Source organism: Grampus griseus (genome assembly GCF_964374135.1).
Source record: "Grampus griseus genome assembly, chromosome: 17".
Taxonomy (NCBI): domain Eukaryota; kingdom Metazoa; phylum Chordata; class Mammalia; order Artiodactyla; family Delphinidae; genus Grampus; species Grampus griseus.
In genome coordinates, this window is record NC_139011.1 from 50,904,981 (window position 1) to 50,930,507 (window position 25,527).

At 35.5% G+C, this 25,527-nt stretch overlaps 1 protein-coding gene across 1 annotated transcript in view; it reads left to right on the plus strand.

The window, feature by feature from the left end:
* The window catches only part of MMP16 (matrix metallopeptidase 16), a gene marked incomplete at its 3' end in the record, with an annotated part of 349,251 nt that overhangs the window by 291,502 nt on the left and 32,222 nt on the right, over positions 1–25,527 (plus strand). The window contains exon 7 of the mRNA XM_082674860.1: positions 4,484–4,622. Coding sequence (XP_082530986.1) covers positions 4,484–4,622 — 139 coding nt within the window. The remainder of the gene's footprint in view (positions 1–4,483; positions 4,623–25,527) is intronic.

The following is a 25,527-nucleotide window of genomic DNA, read 5'->3' on the forward strand; positions in this document are numbered from 1 at the left end:
TAGGAGAAGTCTTGAGGAAGGAAAAAGCTTGACTCTATTGAGAAACCAGAAGGAAGCCCATGTGACTGGAACACCATGAACACAGAAGAACCCCGTAACGGGCTGCACAGGGGCTGGGGCCAGGGCTGAGTTTGAATTCTGCTTCAGATGCAGTAGGAGGCAAACCAGTGGCTTTCAGTTGGCATTGCAGTCATCTGAGTGAAATGCAGTGGCAGCCTGAGTAGGATGGTGACAGTGATGACGATGAAAAATCAAGAGATTTGAGATGCTATTTTAGAAGTGGGAAGGACTAGAGGAAGCCTGAGGTGGCACAGCAGGAGGGGGCTGTGAGAACAGTGAATGCCTTCTGGAAACGTTCATATTGAGACATGTGAGACATTCATAGATTTACAACAAGTTGTTGGTTAAATAAACAAATATTATATCTTAGAAGAGAAGTAAAAGTAAGTCATTTCTACTAATTGTTTTTTTATAAAGAGGCCTGAAGACAGCATCCTCTACTGCAAGTACATCAGTAACATCATCATCTTCATATGCAGACAGCAGGAGGACACCTTTTCTGTACAGTTGTCTGTGAACAACGTGCAGATTAGATTATAAACCAGAATTTTAAAGGGAACAGAAGAAAAGCAAACTGTATTTCTCTTGAATGTTACTTTTTGTGATATATACCATGGATTTGTTATCTTTGTGAAAAAAATGGTCTGTCTGGATCCCATACTACATGGAAAGAAAAATCTATGTATAAGCTCCAAAGTGTTCATATCTGAAGTGAAATATTGGTGTTTAAGTAGGAATTCCTATTTGGTAATTTTTAAGCACGATGCTTTATCACAAGTTGACTTTGCAAATGTGCTAGCTGTGATTATTTTTAGTGTATCTTATCCCTTCCCACCCTTTCTATAAGAGCTGTAGCCAAAAAGAGGTCAGAGGCAAGATATAAACAATATTTTTAGGGGGCTGTAGAGGTGATTCCTCATTCTTTCCTTTACATCATAGGCCAAAACAAAACACACATTGTTTGGAAAGGTGAAAACATTTTTTTTTTCATCCACCCATGGTTCAAAGTCCTTTATATATCATACCCTTGCAGAAAATGAAATATGTACTAATCATCTTTCTATTCATAGCACTTTTGTGTTCTTGTGACTCCCATATAGCTTTTGGCTTCTAAAAAAAATCACTTACTTTAACTTTGCCCTTTCCTCCCTAACTTTTGTTTTCTTTCAATAAATACTTACTGAGCTTCTACTGTGTGCAAGGCATTTTCCTGGAAATAGGAAGCCATAAGAAAACAAAAGACAGACCCGTTTGCCATCATTGAGCTGCTGTTCCGGTGGAGAGAGAATGAACAAAAAATAAGTAAAACATGTATTGTGTAAAACAATGGTAAATGTAATCAATAATGAAAAAGCAGAAGAGGGGAGAGAGTAAAAGCAAGTATGGGTGGGTGGAGTGAAGGGCTTCAATTTTAGATAAGGTGGTCAGAGAAAGTTTAATTTGGAAGGATAATTTGCACTGAGACCTCAATATTATTTTAAATATCCTCTCTCTGCAAATTAGTCACAAGCACTTTTTCTGAAGTGGCCATCTATTTTGACTGTGGTATGTGTTTACATCATCTGTGACAGAATACTTACTAAATTATTTGTACCATTGAATGCTGCTAAACAGAGGAGTTTTGAATAAATTGAATAGAATCACAACCAGAGCAACTACAATTTATATGACTCTCTGCCAAGGCTACTATCAATGAGAAATAATCATGAATTCATCTATGCTTCCGCATTACCTTGAGAAGATTTGCAAATTAACTCTGCTTATCTTGAGGGAGTAATTTCATTTCTTACATCATTAGTGGCATTTTGGGATTGTACTTCTATCTTCTGACTGCAGCCTATTTGTCCCAAAGAGCCACTGACCCTGTCTCAGTATGGGGGAGATTCTAGCAATGTGAAGTGTTTCTCTGAGAAAAATTGGAATATATTTCCAGGCTTTTTCATCCAATTTCTTCCTATTCTTCATCTTAAAGAGCTTTTTGTTTAATTGTTCCATAAATAATCATGGTCACTTATTTCTTTGTCAGAATCCAGTAGGTTTTTAGCCATTTTTATTTATTTTAGGATATATATTACAATAATTTAAAAATTTTTTATGTGGAGATTGGAATGACTTTAACACCCAGTTAAAAACCCCTGTTGCAGCTAGACCAAGATGCTGTTTTTGTTTTAAATTATCAGAATATCATCTGCTGACATTAAAGTTTGAATCTTAATGCCCATACATATTTTCTTAGATCAATCTTTTCAAGAAATAACTTTGTAATTTAAAATCAGCTTAATGTATCTCCTGTACGTGGATCAAAACATTTATTAATTCAGGATACCTGGTACTGTGGAAATTATCAACATAAGGTTAATAACATAAGGAGATGTTGTGGGAAGGAGATGCATGTCTAGAGCCAAAATATGATTAAAATTTGAAGAAGAAATAAGGAACAAGACAAAATTGTAAACAGAACTATAAACAGGAAAACCAGGGTACCTAGTTTCAATATAATTTTAACAATAACCACCAAGAGTTTTAACGTTACCATGTGCCAGATCCTCAGAAAGTCCTTTACATTTAATATAGTAATCATACTATGAGTCAGTTACTGGTAATAACTCAGTAACTAGCACCTCAACCAAGGTGACACAGTTATCAAGGAACAGAACAAGAATAAAATGTGAGCTCAGTCATTAATTAAGCTACTTCCTCCTTTTTTTTTTTTATTTTTTTTATTCAGTAGTCAGCACTTCCTCTGACCACAGCCGGGAAATGTTCTCTCTGATTTTTTAAAAATTAATTTATTTACTTATTTATTTTGGGCTGTGTTGGGTCTTCATTTCTGTGCGAGGACTTTCTCTAGTTGTGGCAAGTGGGGGCCACTCTTCATCGCAGTGCGCAGGCCTCTCACTATCGCGGCCTCTCTTGTTGCAGAGCACAGGCTCCAGACGCGCAGGCTCAGTAGTTGTGGCTCACGGGCTTGGTTGCTCCGCGGCATGTGGGATCCTCCCAGACCAGGGCTCGAACTCGTGTCCCCTGCATTAGCAGGCAGATTCTCAACCACTGCGCCACCAGGGAAGCCCCCTACTTCCTCCTTTATCTATAAATAGCAAAATAAGTAGAGAAGACAGCCCATTATAACTAGAGCAATTATTCAAAGATTATTAAGACAATTTTAATATTTGGGATTCATTTAGATAGGAAGAAATCTCCTTTTTATCATATCACCTGAAATCCAAGAATCCTTAGTAGATTGTGTGTGTGTGCATGAATGAATATATGAATAACTGACAAATTCTAGGAAATCTACTCAGGCTAAACTATTCTTAGCCAAAAGCTTGGGAAAGCTCTATAATAAATCACTTGCTAATACCTAAGCTGGGGGAAGAGAGCAGAGGACAATTGAAATGGAAGTATTTTTGTGATATGCACTTATCTAAATAGTACAAATATATAACTTGCAAGTAAAACTCTGCTTGTAAATACTGAAATAAAATGTAATAGTAAATTTTAATTTACTGGAAACTAATTTTTTTAAATATACCTAGTTTTTCTAATATTAAAGCACTTTGGATAGTTTCTAAATTATTCCAAAATTTTCAATAGAAAACAATTTAATGTCATCAGATATACATTTTGGGGAAAGAGTTTTTGCCCTTAGTGAGAATTTATGGTGAAAACTATTGTGTGTAGTCTAATTATTAAGTCAACAATATTTATAAATACATGCTATGTAGCAAGTCATATATATTATTCACTAGAGATAAGAGTAAACACATTTAATATAAAACGGCCTGTGCTATGACTGAGTGAAGTACAGGTTATTATGAGAGCGAATAGGAGAGGCAATTGACCCAGATTGGAATCCACTCTGCTGATCTTCCTTCAAGTTTACTTTGTTCATTTAAGGTGACAATATAATTTATCATCCAAACCAGGACACATTTGAAGGTGAAAGAGGACTCTACTTATAATTACATGGGAAAGTAGGTGTAACATGGGCATACCAGGAGGCATGGCCTCCCTATTTCATCCCAACACTTCAGGTGGAGATCTTGCACATGTCTGTAAATGCAAAGGTGCATGTGTTCATATGCTGCTCTTATATTTTGGAAAGCTCACTTAATCCACAAATCTGGCAGGAACTTGTCTGTGCTACCTCTGTTTTTCAATCTAGAAAGCCCTGGAGATAATGTAAACTGCCAAGATTAAGTATTTTTACATTATCTTTTTAACCACAATGTATGGATTAGACATTGGGTAGTTTACTACAGAACGTTTGTGATCATTCTGGGCAAGGTAGCTGTTTCTTTGACTGTTTTGATACAGGCCAGTGATAACAGCACTAGCTTAGCTGTGAAAGCATTAAACCATCACACAGGGAAATTCCCCAAGGTCTCACCTTTGTTGAAAGATGCTTGTGTTTGGTTTGTAGGACCAGTGGTTTTGGCGAGTAAGAAACAACAGAGTGATGGATGGATACCCCATGCAAATTACTTACTTCTGGCGGGGCTTGCCTCCTAGTATTGATGCAGTTTATGAAAACAGTGATGGGAATTTTGTCTTCTTTAAAGGTAAGGAACGTTTCCCATGTCTTGCTCTGCTGTATCTTGGTCATTTTGCCCAGGGCCTTGCTGCAGATATAGAGATGAATAAGTAAAGACTGTTGAGTGAGGTTAGGTAGCTAATTCATTTTATAAAATGAACCACATATGGTGGCTACAAATATAAATGAAGTAAAATCAAAGATAATTTTTAATTCTCTAAGTTACATTTTCTCATTTGGTATCCTCATTTGTAAGTCAAATTTAGGAGGCATTGTGATCGCTTAGAATTTTTAGATTTGACTTAAAAGCACCAGAAAAATAAATACACAAATAAGTGAATGAATGAATGAATTAAAAGTCATTTTTCTATTAACTAAGGGATTTGGGTTTTCTTTTTTTAAGAGCATTTGGAGCTGCTTGCTGTTTTTATGCAATGAAATCCATTTCACTTTTTATTTTCATATATAATCTCTTAAACTTTACTTGATTTAGTCAGTTTATGTTAAATAGTTTTCAATAAACTAAGAAATTGCTCATAAAGACAAGGAAAACTTATGAGTAGAAAAAATTCACCCAATCATTTTACCCAATAAAATTTATTATTTGTTCTTTATCTGAGTGACAAAATTCAATTGCACAAATACTAATGTCTAACATGCAAAAGTGAAATTATCTGGTAAAGTGAACTTAAGTCAAGTGACTGGTACTCCATCTTCTAAACTTACTAATATTCAAAACAATAAATCTTAAGTCTATTGGGGGGAAAGGGAACACAGACTGACTGAGTTGTAGGACTGAGAGAATTGTGAAGAGAACATGATCGGAGGAAAACTAGAGTGAAGAATGAATATGATTGAATGGATTAGCCAAGAGCCTACAGGTCTGAGAATAAGTTCAAATAAGGATTGAGATTGAGGGAAAAGAAAAGGATCTTAACCAAAAAGAAAAAGGCAATTATTCTCAGGATCAAACTAGAAGAATTCATAGCAGTGATGAGAGTAATGAAAACACAGGGTTTGAGAGACACTTGTGATATTTTAAGTGAAGTCCAAACAACACATGTAAAGTGAAAGTGTATACTCAGAACTTATCTTTACAAATTATAACTTGAGAAAGAGGGGTATAGTACATTAATTATAAGAACATGATGATCCTGCATTCATTCTGCCAATTTTGAGCACTTGCTAGCTGTAAGAACTGAACAGCTACTCAGTTCCCTTTGCCTCGGTTTCTCCACCTGGAAAATGGGATTAGTAGTGCTTGCCATTTTAGGATTAAAGACTAAATTAATGACTACATGTGAAGTGCTTGGTACATGCGAGCTCTCAATAAATGCCAACTATTACTGCTGCTGGTGTGATTACTATTAATATTCCTGCCCTCCTGCTATCTATAATAAGTGTATAAAGGAAGTAACCAAAAAAAAAAAAGCAATTATTCTCAGGATCAAGCTAGAAGAATTCATAGTAGTGAGAAGAGTAATGAAAACACAGGGTTTGAGAGACTCGTGATATTTAAGTGAAGCCCAAACCATCCATGTACTGTATCATTGTGGAAATGTACATGTACTGTACCATTGTGGACAAAGAAAGGATACATCGAAATGTTCTGAATCTTACGGGCATGATATTTGGAGAAAAATTACTCTCCCATACACTCTTCTTTGGTCCTGTGCTCGGTAGCAGCAGAAAAAAGTGAAGAATAAACCCTAGGCAGCCTATGGCTTGAGGGCTGTCCCATGGGGTCCTGTCTCATCACAGGATGAATAGTGCACTCTGACAAAACTGCCTGAGGAGAAACTGCCACAGTCATAAATCAGTGTTCCTACAGTTCTTTATTGCCTCAGGGCCTTCTCACTTTTTTCATGTTGTCTCTCCTCACTCACTCGCTCTGGAATGGCTAGCTCCGTTTCATCTTTAAACAGCTGGCATAAAAGGGACCTCCACAGAGTGCCCTCCCTGCCCACTCCATTTAAAGCAGTATCTTCCAACTTGCACAGCTCTTGTAAAAAACTGAAATTATCTACAGCATTCAAATGTAAATTTCATGAGAGATGGAGCTTGTTTATATTTTCTTGTACACCACTGTATTTTCAGTTCCCAGAACAGTGTTGGGTACATAGTAGGTGCTTAACAAACATTTTAATGAAAACAATATGGTTAAATATTAATTTGACTCAATAAGGTATTTCTTATGTCATCATGCTAACAACAGGAACAACTCTGTCTCTTGTCACATATATATTAAACTTTAAGAAAGTTTAGCTTGTTAGTGGTGTCATCATTTTTTTTTTCATTCTTTCTTTTTTTTTTCTTGCTGTACGTAGGCCTCTCACTGTTGTGGCCTCTCCCATTGCGGAGCACAGGCTCTGGACGCGCAGGCTCAGCAGCCATGGCTCATGGGCCCAACCGCTCCGCAGCATGTGGGATCTTCCCCAACTGGGGAACGAAACTGTGTCCCCTGCATCAGCAGGCGGACTCTCAACCACTGAGCCACCAGGGAAGCCCAGTGGTGTCTTCTTGATATATTTTCTGTATCAGGAAATGTCTAACCTTAGAACTTTGTCACTCCAAGGACCCTGCTGTGATGTTTCCTTCCTTCAGTTTACTCTCCACATTACCTTCAAATAAACCTTCTCAAAAACCAGCTATGAACATCAGCTCCCTTATTCCAAACATCATTGATTATGCAGAGGGAGCCATAAGCTCTGGTTGTTTCCAATAAGACCACTCCCTTCCCTGGTATCTATCTCATTATTGGCAGGAGAGTTAAGAGTCCTAGAACCCTGAGATTTGGGTGACACACCACTCCCTTTCCTACCCTTCTCACAATAGTAACAATCAAAATGAGTGTCTCAGCTTGCCACCATCTCTTTATGGCCTTTATCACCTTAAAGTCTAGATAATCAGATTAACTCTCACACCAAGACCATCATCCCCATCTTGCTCTATGGACCTTGAGACCACCTCATCTCTAGCAGTCCAATTTCCCTCCCTGTTTAATTTTCTACATATCATCCAGCAAACTATGTTTCACTTATTTATTGCTCATCTGTATCCCTCTCAATAGAATATCAGTTCATAAGGTCAAGGTTTTCTCTAGTTTTTTTTTTTTTCTTTTAAATACTGTTGTACTGACAAAGGAGTAATCTCCAAAATATACAAGCAGTTCATGCAGCTCAATATCAAAAAAACAAACAACCCAATCCATAAATGGGCAGAAGACCTAAATAGACATTTCTCCAAAGAAGATATACAGATTGCCAACAAACACATGAAAGAATGCTCAACATCACTAATCACTAGAGAAATGCAAGTCAAAACTACAATGAGGTATCACCTCACACCGGTCAGAATGGCCATCATCAGAAAACCTACAAAAAATAAATGTTGGAGAGGGTGTGGAGTAAAGGGAACCCTCTTGCCCTGTTGGTGGGAATGTAAATTGATACAGCCACTATGGAGAACAGTGTGGAGGTTCCTTAAAAAACTAAAAATAGAACTACCATATGACCCAGCAATGCCGCTACTGGGCATATACCCTGAGAAAACCATAATTCATAAAGAGTAATGTACCATAATATTCAAAGTAGCACTATTTACAGTAACCAGGACATGGAAGCAACCTAAGTGTCCATCAAGAGATGAATGGATAAAGAAGATGTGGCACATATATACAATGGAATATTAGTCAGCCATAGAAAAAAAATGAAATTGAGTTATTTGTAGTGAGGTGGATGGACTTAGAGACTGTCATACAGAGTGAGGTAAGTCAGAAAGAGAAAAACAAATACCATAGGCTAACACATATATATGGATTCTAAAAAAAAGAAAATGGTTCAGAAGAACCTAGGGGTAGGACAGGAATAAAGTACAGACATAGAGAATGGACTTGAGGACACGGGGAGGGGGAAGGGTAAGCTGGGACGAAGTTAGAGAATGGCATGGATATATATACACTACCAAATGTAAAATAGATAGCTAGTGGGAAGCAGCCACATAGCACAGGGAGATCAGCTCAGTGCTTTGTGTCCAACTAGAGGGGTAGGATAGGGAGGGTGGGAGGGAGGCACAAGAGGGAGAAGATATGGGGATATATGCATAGCTGATTCACTTTGTTATACAGTAGAAATTAACACACCATTGTAAAGCAATTTTACTACAATAAAGATGTTAAAAAATAAACAAACAAGCAAACAAATAAATAAATAACGAGCAAAGGAGGTATACAATTATAGCATATAGAGAGCTTTAGAATAAACCTTATTCTGAGTACATATTAAGTGTCACTAAACATCTGTCAACTGACGGGCAGGGAAAACAAGCCTCTTAAACTACAAAATAAACATTTTCTAAGTAAAAAATAAATAAATAAATAAATAAATAAATACTGTTGTATCCCCAAGATCTTAAACCAGGAGTTGACAAACTTTTTCTGTAATGACCAGATAGGAAATATTTTAGCCTTTGAAGCCCATACCATCTCTATTACATATCTTTTTTTTTTTTTAACCTTCAAAAATGTAAAAACTCTTCTTAGATCATGGGCTGTATAAAAACAGGTCGTTTGTCCTAGTTTGCTGAACTCTGTTTTAAGCAATAACTGGAATGTAGTAAACACTAAACAAATAATTATTTAATGAATGAAGAATAAAATTCAAGTCCCAATCTGTGTTTGTATTCACAACTCTATACACATTGGTCTCAGCCTATACCAGCCATCCTGGATAACTGTTACTAATGTGTTTAAGCATTATTCTTCTCCAAGTTGTTCTTTTCTTTGGCCCTCTTTCCCTTTTTTTCTTTCTCCTTTATGTTTTTCTCTTCTAATCTGTACTATACAGCAGTACTTGTACTTAACTAGTTTAGCCTTTTATTCCTTCTGTTTACCTGATGCCCATGTTGGTACACAAAGTTATTTAATCATATATTTCCTAAATGTACTTAGTATTAGCCTTGCTTTCATCTTACATAAGAATTTGAAGGTGTGGATTTGAATATAACCATAAACTAATATTATAATTTTAGTTATAAAATATAAATACTGTCTTAGTAATATAAATAAAGCATATGTTATATTCAAGTGAACTTTAATAAATATCTTAAGAATAGGAAGCTGCTAGATACAATTAAAACTTCATATTTTGGTATAATGTGTATAATTTTTGAACTTTGGGCAAAATTGTATGTGTTTGTATGTCATATGCAGTGGGAGTTGCCAGTACACAATTATAAAAACATATATTGCTTGCCTTCTATAGATGTGATCAGTTTTATATTCTTAATAGAATTTTATTGAGTTTTGTTATGTAAAAATATAGTATAAGGGTGGGCTCTGCTTCCAGCCAAGATGTAATAATAGGGATCAGATTTATCCTTCCACCTAAAACCACCAAAAATTGGACAAAGTATATAAAGTGATGATTTTCACGACATTGAACATCAAGAAATAAAGGCAGTGAATCTTGAGAGTTAAAAACAAAGAGAAATAAGCCCAGAAACCGCCCCAGTTTCCTGTCTTGAAAGAATTTCCAGGCTGTGGCCCAACATACAGAAATCCAAGCAAAGCTCAGAAGATTCTCTCAGTTGAGGAGATAGAGCTGAGAGTCAAGTGAGAATAAGGTGGCTATAGTTCACAAGACAAAGTAATGCAGAGGAAAGAGCTGCACAGAGTGAAGACCTAGAGATTATCAAAGAAAACTCCTAAGGGATGGGAGAGAGAATTGGTCAGCATATGTGTGTAAGGATGCAACTGAAGTCTGGAGAAAGAATCTTGTGATAGATATAAAAGAAGCAATGCCTGACCCTCACATAGGGCTAACAGTATTTGTTCCTACCAGTCACGTGTTGTCCATGGGCACTGGATAGAATACTGAGAAGAGTCTTGCCTCAGTAGTGGGGAATAATTATCCCAGAAGGAGCACTATTTCAGTCCTACCTAACAAATCTTAAAACACCTGAAGTAATCAAATTGTTTCTAAGTAACAGTCCTAGAACAAAGCTCAAGAATAATTATAGGGATATAAAAATATTCACCCAACCAGGCAAAATTCACAATGTCTGACTTTCCCCATAAGATCAGGAACAAGACAGGAGTGTTCATGCTTATCAATTCAATTCAACATTTTACTGGAGATTTTACCTAGTGTAATAAACATAAAGTAAAACTGTCAAAATGTTCACAGACAACATGACTGTCTATGTAGAAAATTGGATGCCATCAACCAATTATCTATAATTGATCAGTGAGTTTAGCAAAATTTCAAGATATAAGACCATAATACAAAAAATTAATTGTATTTCTATATGTTTTCAAGACTGTGAAGGGTCTAAGACTTTACCCTATTTGTAAGCTAGCAAGTTAGCCTGCCACACTTTCATGAATGTTGGCAGAAGACATGAGATTCCTGACTCAGAGAAAAAGAAAGACTCAAAAGCAGTAGCCATTTGTATGAGTTCCCTGAGCCCCAGTTCTCAAAGGGTGACATGAACTGGGCCTGTTAACGCCTATACTTGTAATCAGTTACGTGCAGGAGAGGAGCCACAAGCTTAGAGAAACTAAATTTTTTTTTAACATCTTTATTGGAGTATAATTGCTTTACAATGTTGTGTTAGTTTCTGATGAATAACAAAGTGAATCAGCTATATGTATACATATATCCCCATATCCCCTCCCTCTTGTGTCTCCCTCCCATCCTCCCTATCCCACCCCTCTAGGTAGTCACAAAGTACTGAGCTGATCTCCCTGTGCTATGTGGCTGCTTCCCACTAGCTATCTATTTTACATTTGGTAGAGTATATATGTCAATGCCACTCTCTCACTTCCTCAATAAGCAGTAAACTGCTTAACCTTTCCCCAGAGGAGGCCTTTTATTTATTTAATTGAAGAGTAAATAAACCCTCCCTTTATTGTGGAGGGAGATGCTTTCTCTATAACCCAGGATTGTTGATATACAAACATCTTTGGAAATAAAGTCCAAAAGAAAGACATTATCAGTGCCTCTGCTCATGAGACATGCTGAGAAGCAAGTGACGTAGGGATAATTTTCTCCCGTCACATACTAGCAAAGAATAATCAATAATTGAAATTAAAAAAAAAAATAAAATGACATCAAAAATATCAAATATTTAGGGATCAATCCAAATAAAATGTGTATGACCTAGACACTGAAAACTACAAAAATTTGCTAAATGAAAGTGAAGAAGACAAAGGGACAAATATGCCTTATTCATGGCTTCAAGAACTTGATATTATTACAACGTCAATTCCTGCCAAATTTATCTATAGATTCAGTACAATCCTAATAAAAATCTCAGCAGGCTTTTTGGTAGTTACTGTTAAGCTGATTCTAAAATTCATATGCAAATTCAAAAGACCTAGTATAGACAAAACCTGTTTGAAAACACTACTTGATTTCAAGTCTTATTTATTTATTTTTTTTGGCCTTGCCATGCAGCTTGTGGGATCTTAGTTCCCCCACCAGGGATCAAACCTGGACCCCCTGCAGTGGAGCTTGGATTCCTAACCACTGGACCACCAGGGAATTACCTCAGTTCTTATTTTAAAGCTACATTAATCAAGACAGTGTGTCATTGGTGTAAAGATAGAAAAACTAGATCAGTGAAACAAAATAGAGAGTCCAGAAATAGACTAAAAATATATATGAACAAGTAATTTCTGACAATAATACAGAGAAAATTTAGTGGAGAAAAGATAATTTTTCAACAAATGGTACTGAGAACATAGGATGTTCATATGCAAAAAAATAAATTCTAATCCACACCTTGTACCATATATAAAAATGAATTCTAAGTGGTCCAAAGCTAAATGTAAGACATATAACTGTAAAACAACTAGAAAAAATTAGGATAAAAGTATATGTGACTATGGCTTAAACCAAAATTTCTTATATTTAATGCCAAAATCACAATTCATAAAAGAAAATGGTAAGTTGGGCATCAAAATTTTTTAAATTTACTCTTCAAAGACACTAAGAGAATAAAAAGACATTCCATTAACTAAGAGAAAATATTTGCAAACACATATATGAAAAAGGATTTGTATCCAGAATATGTAAAGAATTCTCAAAACTCAATAAAAAGAAAGCAAGCAGCTCAAAAATAAGCAAAGGGTTTGAACAGAAACTTCAACAAGGATAATGTACAGATGCCATGTAAGCACATGAAAAGATACTAAGCAATATTAGTTATTAGGGAAATGTAAATTAAAACCACTATAAGATGCATATTTGTTAGAGTGGCTAAATTTAAAAAGACAGACCATGCCAAAGCAACCATGCCAAGCTGACAATTTCTTTAAAAGTTAAACATACAGACACCATTGCACTCAGACATTTTCCCAAGATAAATGAAAACATTTGTGCAAAGACATCTACACAAATATTCAAAGCAGACATATTTTTGTTAAACAAAAACTGAAAACTATTCATATATCCTCAATAGGTGAATAGATAAACAAACTATGGAATATTCATATAATGGAATACTACTCAGCAATAAAAAAGGATGAACTACTGATTTGTACTATAAATGAATGAAGCTCAAATAATTATGCTTAGTTAAAAACTTCAGACAAAAAAGGAGTACATGCTGTACTGTTATATTAATATAAAATTCTAGAAAGTGCAAACTAATCTATAGTGATACGAAATACCTCAGTGGTTGTCTAAGGACAAGTGAGATAGATTGGGCAGTATGGAATACAGAGAGGCATAAGAAAACATTTCAGGATGATGAACATGTTCATTATCTTGATTATATAGATCTGCTGGATATGCTGACAGATATATACATATGTTGAAACAAATTACATATTTTAAACATGTGCTGTTTATTGCTTGTCACATCAGTTTATGTTGGAATAGTTTAAGTATTTCATAAATTTAAATATATTGGTGACCATGGGTAGTAAAATTTTATTCCTTCATTGTTCCACATCATATTAATTATGAGCATCCAAATTAATACTGTTCTGGTTCAGTCACTTACTTAAGTCCAGTGATAATCAAGCAGGATGTCCCCAGATAGCAGAGATGCCTCATTCCCCAGCAACCTCTCTTCTTGGTTAAAGTTCTTGTGCTACTGAGAACAGTAACATGAGAAATTAACTAAATATTAATATAGAATTAATCCATTTACTGCAGATATCATATTTAAAATTATATAATCTCAATTTAATTTAGATGTTACAACTTACAATGATTATATTTTCAAATAAGTGTTCGTATTGGAAATGACTATATAACATATTTTGATGTCCACATTTTGAATAATTCCATATTTTTTATTTTATATTACTTATCTATGTTCTATTTCTTGCTCTCTATTCTATTTTCCCTAGTCTTATTTTTGTTTATATTTTACTATTTTATCACATTTTTGCATAATGAAACAAGGTATAAGTAAGTAGTTAAATATCTTAAGGAATTTTCTTTTCAACCACACATCTATAGTTATTGCTTTTGTTTTTCCTTAAGAAGCCAGTTCTTAATATCTCCCTTCACTGGTCAAGATGCTACTCAGTATAGCTGTGTATATTTGAGTGTAAGGCTGGTTGTATAAACTGCGAGCCTTTCCACTCCATGCTAGCCAGTCTCATGGTTTGGTATACGTGACACATGGTATACCTGTTGTTGTTTAGAATAATGATGTCTAAACAGACCCCCTCATTCCTCTACTTGATATTTATCAGTGAACTGAGTCAGTCTCTTCTACTTATGTTCAAAAGTTGTTTTATTTAGTGAGAAAGCCCCAGAAATAGAAAATGTATTGCCCTTCAGGGAAGTAATATGCTTTTCTCCAGCAACTTAATGTACTACACACTTTGTGCTAGTCAGCTGTCTGAATATCACTCAGGTAAATCCTGTGTAATAGAGTCATATTTTATAAGCACAATCAAGCCAGGTGTTTATATCCTCGATTACTAGTCATGTTCAGGTTGAATGGTTATGAGTTAATAATATCAAAAATCTATGTTAGAAATTGAGCTGGTGTAAAGTCTTTCAAGAGTTGGACGTAAATTTAAAAAACACCTTCAGTGTTGTCCAAATCAGTAGTAGTCAAAATTAAGTAGTTGAAAAATTGTCTCAAAAGTTGTCTCGTATTGTTGCTATCACTCAATAACTTTTAAGCAGGACTTAACCTATTTGACATTTTCGTTTCAAGAGGCAAAAATCTCTTATAGAATAGGAACCAAAATATCTGAGGCAGAAAAGAGGAGGGTAATAAAATTTGGGAATAAGAAAGGAATACAAAAGATGCATATCAAAAGAGAAGAGTTGTCTAAAATCTGTGGTACCACAAGATGACAAAAAAAGAAAACTTTTGCTTAAGAAATGGTTTATGTGACTTGCATTACTACTTTATTTCAAATGCTCATAAACTGCAATTTATTTATGCTGCTTACAAATTATCATGTTTGAAAGACTTAGGAAATGCTAATGAAGTTCATTTGAGGTAGAAATACATTGCTTCTTACATAGTAAAATGGATAATCTAAAAGATCTTTTAATATAAATATAAATAGATGAATATAGGATTACTTATTTCTGTATAGGAAATAATGGAAAATTGATGCCTAAAAAGTTACATTAAATTAAGAAATTTACATTCAGTGGCCTTGGTATACACAGTAATAGATTTATAACATGTAAACTGTGCTATTTTTTTGAATTAAAAATATTCAGAAAATTTTAATATTAATATTTTATATTGACATGAAGTGACCATCTAAACCAAGGGGCCAAACATTTAATATTTGAAAATCTCCCTTGGTATTTTACCTCTATGTATTTATAATTATTTAGAAAATCTATTGTATGATTTTCTTATGGCAGTTTTTATTTATACTTCAAACTGCAATATTTTTTCATCAATAGTGCTTCTGTGTCGAAATATTCCTCATTTTCAAAAACTTTTGCCACATACTTTTATTTCTTGTGTTTGAGTTTGAGTTCCCTGGAAAGCAAACACTATGATAAAGTTACAGGGAGGGAAGTAAACCTGTGAAAGATAAAAAGGGAGGAAGCAGGACTGGCACAGTGTCTTGGCAAACCCAACAAGAAACTCCAGGGCAAAGATTGCCCACTAGAGAAGTCCCAGGTAGGGCAGAAATAGCCAGAATCTAGTACCTGCTGTGCTCAGTCAGGAAGCTGGAAGCTGCCCAAAAAGAGCATGGACCAACAAAAGGCACTCAGCTGACTGCTTGGCCTAACTATCAGATCCAAAGGCATTCAGCTGAATGGCCAGTTCTTTATTCAGGGGAGATCTAAGCCACTCACCTCAGTGTCTACCACATTTGGATAAGTATTCAAATACTTCTCTGGATAAATTCTCTGCTTGCTTGATAATAAATGCTAGTAACGAAAAGTGGCATGACCTCCAAAATTGGGTATGTATTCAAATTTCTTGAGTAACCTACCTATAAACAATATAGAAATTAAAAGGTAATCCATAATTTCTCTTTCAGATATTTCATCATTAGTGTATAGGAATGCAGGAGATTTCTGTTCTTTAATTTTGTATCCTGTTGCTTTACAAAATTCATTGATTAGCTCTAGTAGTTTCCTGGTAGTATCTTTAGGATTCTCTATGTATGGTATTATGTCATCTGCAAACAGTGACAGTTTTACTTCTTTTCCAATTTGGATTCCTTTTATCTCTTTTTCTTCTCTGATTTGATTGCTGTGGATAAAACTTCCAAAACTATGTTGAATAATACTAATGAGAGTGGGCAACCTTGTCTTGTTCCTGATCTTAGTGGAAATGTTTTAAGTTTTTCACCATTGACAACGATGTTGGCTGTGGGTTTGTCATATATGGCCTTTAAGGAAACACTCCCATTTACCATTGCAACAAAAAACCTAGGAATAAACCTACTTAAGGAGACAGAAGACTTGTATGCAGAAAACTATAAGACACTGATGTAAGAAATTAAAGATGATACAAACAGTTGGAGAAATATACTATGTTCTTGGATTGGAAGAATCAATATTGAGAAAATGACTATACTACCCAAAGCAATCTACAGGTTCAATGCAATCCATATCAAACTACCAATGACATTTTTCACAGAACTAGAACAAAAAACTTCACAATTTGTATGGAAACACAAAAGACCCCAAAGAGCCACAGCAATCTTGAGGAAAAAAAAAAAAAAAAAAAAACAGAGCTGGAGGAATCAGGCTCCCTGACTTCAGACTCTACTACAAATTTACAGTAATCAAGACAGTATGGTACTGGCACAAAAACAGAAACATAGGTCAATAGAACAGGATAGAAAGCCCAGAAATAAACCCATGCACATATGATCACCTTATCTTTGATAAAGGGGGCAAGAATATACAATGGAGAAAAGACAGCCTCTTCTATAAGTGGTGCTGGGAAAACTGTACAGCTATATGTAAAAGAATGAAATTAGAACACTCCCTAAAACCATACACAAAAAAAAACTCAAAATGGATTAAAGACATAAATGTAAGGCCAGACTCTGTAAAACTCTTAGAGGGAAACAAAGGCAGAACACTCTATGACATAAATCACAGCAAGATCCTTTTTGACCCACCTCCTAGGGAAATGGAAATCAAAACAAAAATAAACAAATGGGACCTAATGAAACTTAAAAGCTTTTGCACAGTAAAGGAAACCATAACCAAGATGAAAAAGACAATCTTCAGAATGGGAGAAAATATTTGCGAATGAAGCAACTGACAAAGATTACTCTCCAAAATATACAAGCAGCACATGTAGCTCAATATCAAAAACACAAACAACCCAATCCAAAAATGGGCAGAAGACCACAATAGACATCTCTCCAAAGAAGATATAGAGATGGTCAAGAGGCACATGAAAAGATGCTCAACACCACTAATCATAATCATTAGAGAAATGCAAATCAACACTACAATGTGGTATCACCTCACACAAGTCAGAATGACATCATAAAAAAATCTACAACCAATAAATGCTGGAGAGGGTGTGGAGAAAAGGGAACCCTCCTACACTGTTGGTGGGAATGTAAATTGATACAGCCACTATGGAGAACAGTATGGAGGTTCCTTAAGAAACTAAAAATAGAACTACCATATGACCCAGCAATCCCACTACTGGGCATATACCCTGAGAAAACCATAATTCAAAAAGAGTCATGTACCACAATGTTCATTGCAGCTCTATTTACAATAGCCAGGACATGGAAACAACTTAAGTGTTCATTAAGAGATGAATGGATAAAGAAGATGTGGCACATATATACAATGGAATATTACTTAGCCATAAAAAGAAATGAAATTGAGTTATTTATAGTAAGATGGATGGACCTAGAGACTGTCCTACAGAGTGAAGTACGTCAGAAAGAGAAAAACAAATACCGTATGCTAACACATATATTTGGAATCTAATAAAAAACAATGGTTCAGAAGAACCTAGGGGACAGGAATAAAGACACAGATGTAGAGAATGGTCTTAAGGACACAGGGAGGGCGAAGGGTAACCTGGGACGAAGTGAGAGAGTGGCATTGACACATATACACTACCAAATGTAAAATAGATAGCTAGTGGGAAGCAGTCCCATAGTGCAGGGTGATCAGCTCGGTGCTTTGTGACCACCTAGAGGGGTGGGATTGGGAGGGTGGGAGAGAGACGATAGAGGGAAAGCATATGGGCATATAAGTATACATATAGCTGATTCACTTTGTTATATAGCAGAAACTAACACAACAATGTAAAGCAATTATACTCCAGTAAAGATGTTAAAATTATTTTTTAATTTAAAAAATATTGAAAAAAAATAATAAAGAAGAATGAAAAAAAAAGGTAATCCAAATAATGGGCATTGACATCAGTGTCCTTAATCATTGATTATTGACATTATTTATTTGTGTAGGTAGAAGGCAAATTTGTTCAGCCGAATATTGTGTTATATAAGAAGTACCATTTATTGGGTACTATAAGCCAAATACAGTTTGGGTATATTATACATTTGATCTATCATTATTTCCAGAACTTTTTATGAGAGGTGTTAGTATTTTATGTACAAATTAGGAAAGGAAGCCTCAGATTTAGTGACTTGCCCAATATCTCACAGCTAATAATTGGTAGAGCATTCATCCCCTAGTTCTGATTTCAAAGCTGTTGAATGTTCCACTAAATGACAGAGACTAATAAAGAATATATTATTTATGATAATTTTTAAAAAATTTATAGTGTTCTCAAAGAACACTAAAATTTAGTGGATAATCCACGTACAGGCTCATTTTATATGAAGAAAAGCCAGCCAATGTGAAATTATGTTCTAATTTTTTATGTAAAAGGTCGCATAGTAAATACTTTTGACTTTGCGGACCATAAGGTCTCTATCATAATTACTAAATGCTGTTGTTACATGATGAAAGCAGATTAAACAATATGTGAATGAATTGGTGTGTCTGTGTTAAGATAAAATTTTATTTACAAAAACCGGCAGCAGCTGGTGGCCCTAGTTTACTGACCACTGTTGTAATAGAAGATACAAAATATAAATGTATAAGTAGAGTTTTGTAGACTCTGAGCAGACAAAAATACAGTTGATTGTTTTAAAAACTTGGTAATTTAAAAAAGGTATCTAATTCATGGGGATACAATGAGCAAGGCATGAGCATAATACACTGGATTAATTAGTAAACACTTCCAAAAATAAATGTGGAATTGATAAAGTTGATAAAGGGGAAAGGAAGCAGGAAATTATCAGCAATTCTGAGAGCCAGACAGAGTGTATACATGTTCTGTTTTGAAAGTCAATTTGGAATTAAGTTAAGCACTGAATTAAGAGACCTGGACTGTAGTACAAATCTATTAGCAATTGGTTGTGTGATTTCAAGCACATAACTTTTTTGACTTGTAAAATAAATGTGTTAGGCTAGGCTGAATTCTCAACGTTTTTTTCTGATCCAGTACATGTGAACAATACAGTGCACTCCTCTCAGTAACAGTGGCTCAGTTCAAGGGTGTTACGAGAATAAGTAATAGTCTCAGCCTCCAGAGTAGGCACTGTCCTCCTGATAAAAATTCTTAAAAGTATTTAGACACTATACTTTTCCTTGTAGGAGTAAGCACGTAATTTAAAAATTCCTTTTGGTATTGTTTGCTTAGCTCTTTCTTGTGCTGGTCTCTCAGCTCCACAAAAGCAAGACCCTAGTGTGTTTCCTTCGTTGTTGTATCTACAGCTCCTAGTTCAGTGTCTGGCTATAATAGGCTCTTAACAAGTATACATTGGATGGCTAGCTGTCTGGCTGGCTGGCTGGCTGTCTGGCTGTCTGGCTGGATGCATTGCTTGGTGAATCTCATTGAAAAATTATTGGAATAGATGATCTATAAAGTCCCTTCAAAACCCAAACATTCATTGAGGTTATTTGTTTTATTTATAAAGCTTCTCTGTCTTTAACTCAGACTTGTTGATATTTTTCTCTGCATTCTGCCAAGTACAAAGTCAGTAAGGACCAGTTTTTTCCACTTATTCCAGAAATCAACCTCATATGAAATCCAGTAAATGCCTTCTTTCTGCCAAAGAGGCAATATTTTCCTAGAGAACCAGACCGTCTGATGGTAAGGTAGTTTAAAGATCCACTTCTCCTATTAAAAAAAAAATAGTTGAATATGAATCTTACATATTTACTGAAAATCTAAAAAATAGGAACAAAGTCACTTCAATTTTGTCATGTGAAAATCTTACCTCATCAAGATACAAAAGGAATTGTATAATTGTATTTCCTTAATAAGCACTTGGAGAATTAACTGTATGGCTCACAATCATTGTTGCATTATTTTCTTGAATTCTAATGCCACAAATACTCAGCAGGCAAGATGTTGTTCATTTTAAATTGTTTTGTATGTAACTGCTGGAATCTCATCATGCAACCTTACAGCAAATGTTTACTGATGAGTTTTCTTTTTTGTTTTGTGTTTTAAAGAGAAATGAATACATTTTAAAAATCCCCTAGTGTTTGTTCCTAAAAGAAAAAAAAATTAAAGCTAATTGAGACCTTTTAAGACAAAGGCCTTGATCACTAAAAGTGAAGGGCAAATAGTTTCTCTTTTATTGATGGAAAACTTTTGACCAACAGTATTGGGGAGTATTTCCAAAACACATTACAATTCCCTCTCCTCAGAATAATACTTTTATATAATAACAAGGCTTTTCTGGAAGAACTGTAAGTCTTTGTCTTTCTTCACACATTGTCCTCTCCTGAGACACACATAAAAAACTGTGTTTCTGTGAATATTTTCTCATGTTGTATGTACCAGGACACCCTGGGTACCCTTGAGCCTAGCAACATCACTAGAAGGCCTAGAAAGAGTGTGAAGAAATTTTCATGGAAAGGATTGAGTTTAGGAACTGCAAATGGAAGTGCTCTAAAGCATACTAGAGTGCTTCTGCTTGAAAGAAAAGAAAACCAACTGAGTTGAGCTGGTAAAAGTTTTACTCTTACGTAGCCGGCATGGGAGGCATTGAAACTATATACTGTTTCGTAATTAAAGCTGAGATGAAAGGAATGGATGTAATAAGTCACTGAGGTACAGGCTAACAGAACAGGACTTTCTTTCTCTTTCTTCTATTGTTGTAAGGTTTTCCATTTTAAATGCCACAGAGATATGACTAAAATATAGAGCAAGCTGGAAAACAGCTCTGTGGATTTTCCATCACACTAACTCTGGCAAGGAAGTGACCTGGGCCTTTTGGGTGTAGTTTTTTTCTTTATAAAGTATTCAGATTAAACAATGGCTCAGGAGAGGTGTATATTTTTATGATAATATTTCCCAACATACAATTAAATATAATCACACAGTACTGGGTCATGCTTTTAAATTTTCTTAGACTTGCTGATAGTTATAAAATTAATTTTCCTTCTATCAGCAAGACACAAGACTGAAGTCCATGATGTTGTTTATGTAATCTTTATTGTCCCTTTGTGTGAAAGTTTTGGATTTTGTATTCAATTATTTGTGTAATATTAAACATGGTTCTTTGAATCACTAACCATTTATAAAGCACCTGTTACTTTCCAGGCATTATATACAAGGTGCTACAGAAAAATGGAATCGGATATGTTTGTTCTCAAGTTGTACACAGTCTATAATGGGTGGCGGGCTTGTGATTCATTAAAGTGCAGAGTACAAAGTAAAATGATAAAAGTGAAGACTGAGCACTCTGGCAAAGTAAGAGGCCCACTTTGCTCAGCTAGGAACTGCTTTCCAAAGACATGATGTCAAGCTAAGTCTTGAAAGAGCCATACCAGTTTTCCAGAAAGGTAACTAAGCAGAATGTAATGTAATGTGTAATAAGAGACCCATATTAAGAAGAATCTTGAAATGACTTATAGTTGGGTTTGAGTTTTATTGCAAATGCAATGGGAAACCACTTTAAAATGTGAACAAAAGAGATAAAATCAGGCATACATTCTAGGGAGATATCTTTAATGACCTTATAGAAGATAGATAAAAGACAAGCAGACTGGAGGCAGGGAAACAAGGAAGGAGGCTTCTGGACTAATACAAGCTATAAAGTAAAAGGGCTGCTCTTAAGTCACAAGCCTGGAAGGCATATGATACAGTGGCTAACAGCCAGGACTTTGGCCAATGGACTTGGTCTTATACACCTAATATCTGTGTTATGTTTGGATGGTCAAAAAGTTATATTGAACAGTCTCATTCAATAAAAAGAAAAATAAACCCAACCAGGTTAATTGAGCTTAGGAGTGGGTGTGACAGGAAGTCACATAGCTCAGAAACTGGCTACACATGCCATCTCTCTAATAGGCCTCCTTGTTACTCTTCTATTTGTTCTTTGCATTTACCCCATTATTTTTTCTCTTTCAATCTACCTCTCTGATTACTCGATTTCTTCTTCCTCATAATGTATGCTTGCCTAAGGAATCATGGCTTCGTAGGCCTCCTAATGCATAATGACTATTCAGTTGCCTCTGCTGGGTGGGAAAGTCTCTCAATATTCCCTGAATCATATTAACAAGAAAGAGACATGAATGGCTCTGCTCATCTCTTCTGATCTTCCTAACCCATATCTCCATAACTCTGCAGACTTTTAACTGGCTCTAGGTTTGGAGTGGTAATATATAGGGAGGCTATGGAGAACAATGAGACCTACCTTAGAGCTTGTGGACAAAACACTTGACTTTAAAAGGGATGATGGAAAAGCATACCTAGAACCTGGGTCAAGAAGAATGATCTGCAGGGGGCAGGTTCAAGGAAGAGTTACAAAATCAAACCAGCTGAATGTAATGATACAATAGATATGAAAAACTATGAACAGGGAGGTTTCAGATGTGAGCCACTGAGTAACTAGCATACCAAACAGGGAAAAACAAGAAGAAAGGTCTTTTAATGAGTTCAAATTTGAGCACGTGGGTCAATTTTGTAGAAAATCCCTGTAGGTAACTGTATATATTTTTGGCTTTCAAGATATATTTGGACTATAGACAGCCATTTATGACCACTCTCTTTTCTAGATTCTTGGGTTTTTTTTACTTTAGTCTTCCTTCCTTGTCTCTTCCAACTCCTTCCTATTTGCCTACTCTTCCCTCATCCCTTATGTGATCTTTTTTGGGATCACATGTTTCTAGAAACCCAGTCCTGGTTTCTCTTCATGCTCTATATATTTCCCTGTATTATCTCATGAAATCATAAATTAGTAAATGCCATATTTATGCTTATGACTTAAAATCTATTATCTTCAAACACACATCCAATTGTCTATTTGACTTCTTGATTTAGATATCTAAATGATCTCTCAAACTTTTGAATTGAACCCCCAACAGCATATCCACCCCAGTCATCTTTGTCTATTTATGTAACGATATTATTCTCTCATTTACAAAAGTCAGAACTTCAGGATTTTCCATGATACAATCTTTTCCTCATTCCCCACAGCCAACCCATCGGCAATGCCTATAAATATCATCTCCAAAATATGTCATGATTCCTTTCCAACTCTATTGCTGCCATCTTATTCGAGACTACTTATAAATAAGTAAATAAATAAATAAATAAATAAACCTTTTAAACTGAATTATTCAGTGGCTTCCTATTTCACTTACAATAAAGTTTAAATTTTGACAAGGCCATGGAAATAGAGGTCCTCACCTCTATCCTCACTATATACTCCTACAATGTTTTGTTCTAGCTATTTAACAAGATTTTTCCCATTGGGACATTTGTTCTTGGTATTTCCTCCCCCTCAAACCATCCTCAATGGGTTGGCTCTTTTGAATTATGTGAGTCACAATTCATCTGTCACCCAAATAAAGGGATCTTTCCTATCTCCAATACAAAGAAGCCCCCCATCCACCACTACATTGTTATATCAATGTTTTTTTTTCTGTTTTATAGCACTTTTCTTTTTGAAATTATCTTCATTCTTTTTCTTATTTAAGGTCAGTTTTCCCCATACCCATTCACTGTGATCTAATCTCCATGAGTAGAGATGTTGCCCTTCTTTTCTTCTTTTGGCGGTACGCAGGCCTCTCACTGTTGTGGCCTCCCCATTGCGAAGCACAGGCTCTGGACGCGCAGGCTCAGCGGCCATGGCTCACAGGCCCAGTCTCTTTGCGGCATGTGGGATCTTCCCAGACAGGGACACGAACCCGTGTCCCTTGCATCGGCAGGCGGGCTCTCAACCACTGTGCCACCTGGGAAGCCCAAGATGTTGCCCTTCTTGTTCACTCCCATATCTCTAGTGCCTAAAGCAGTGCCTGGTATGTGTACTAAGTTGTTGATTAATAATTCAATTAATTAATTCTAGCAAAAGATCCTTTTCTTTCTTTTTTTAGGATGTATGGACAGCCTCTTACATGGCGAGTTTATTTTTCTTTTTATTGGGGTATAGTTGCTTTACAATGTTGTGTTACTTTCTGCTGTACAACAAAGTGAACCAGCTATATGTTTACATATACCTCCTCTTTTTTGGATTTCCTTCCATTTAGGTCACCACAGAACACTGAGTAGAGTACCCTGTGCTATAGAGCAGGTTCTCATTAGTTATCTATTTTATAAATATTAGTGTATATATGTCAATCCCAATCTCCCAATTCATCCCAACCTTCGTTTCCCCTCTTGGTGTTCATAAGTTGGTTCTCTACATCTGTGTTTCTATTTCTGCCTTGCAAACAGGTTCATCTGTACCATTTTTCCAGATTCCACATATATGCATTACTATAAGATATTTGTTTTTCTCTTTCTGACTTACTTCACTCTGTATGACAGTCTCTTAAGATCCATCAACAACTCTACAAAAGACCCAATTTCATTCCTTTTTGTGGCTGAGTAATATTCCATTGTATATATATTCCACATCTTCTTTATCCATTCCTCTGTTGATGGACATTTAGGTTGCTTCCAAGACCTGGCTGCTGTAAACAGTGCTGCAATGAACATTGGGGTTCATGTGTCTTTTTAAATTATGGTTTTCTCAAGATATATGCCCGGTAGTGGAATTGCTAGGTCATACTGTAATTCCATTCTTACTCTTTTAAAGCATCTCCATACTGTTCTCCATAGTGGCTGTATCAATTTACATTCCCACCAACAGTGTAGGAGGGTACCCTTTTCTCCACACCCTCTCCAGCACTTAATGTTTGTAGATTTTTTGATGATGGCCATTCTGACCAGTGTGATATGATACCTCATTGTAGTTTTGATTTGCATGTCTCTGATAATTAGTGATGTTAAGCATCTTTTCATGTGCCTCTTGGCCATCTGTATGTCTTCTATGGAGAAATGTCTATTTACGTCTTCCGCCCATTTTTGGATTGGACTGTTTTGTTTTGTTTTGTTTTTTGATATTGAGCTTCACATGCTGTTTGTATATTTTGGAGATTAATTCCTTGTATGCTGCTTCATTTGCAAATATTTTCTCCCATTTGGAG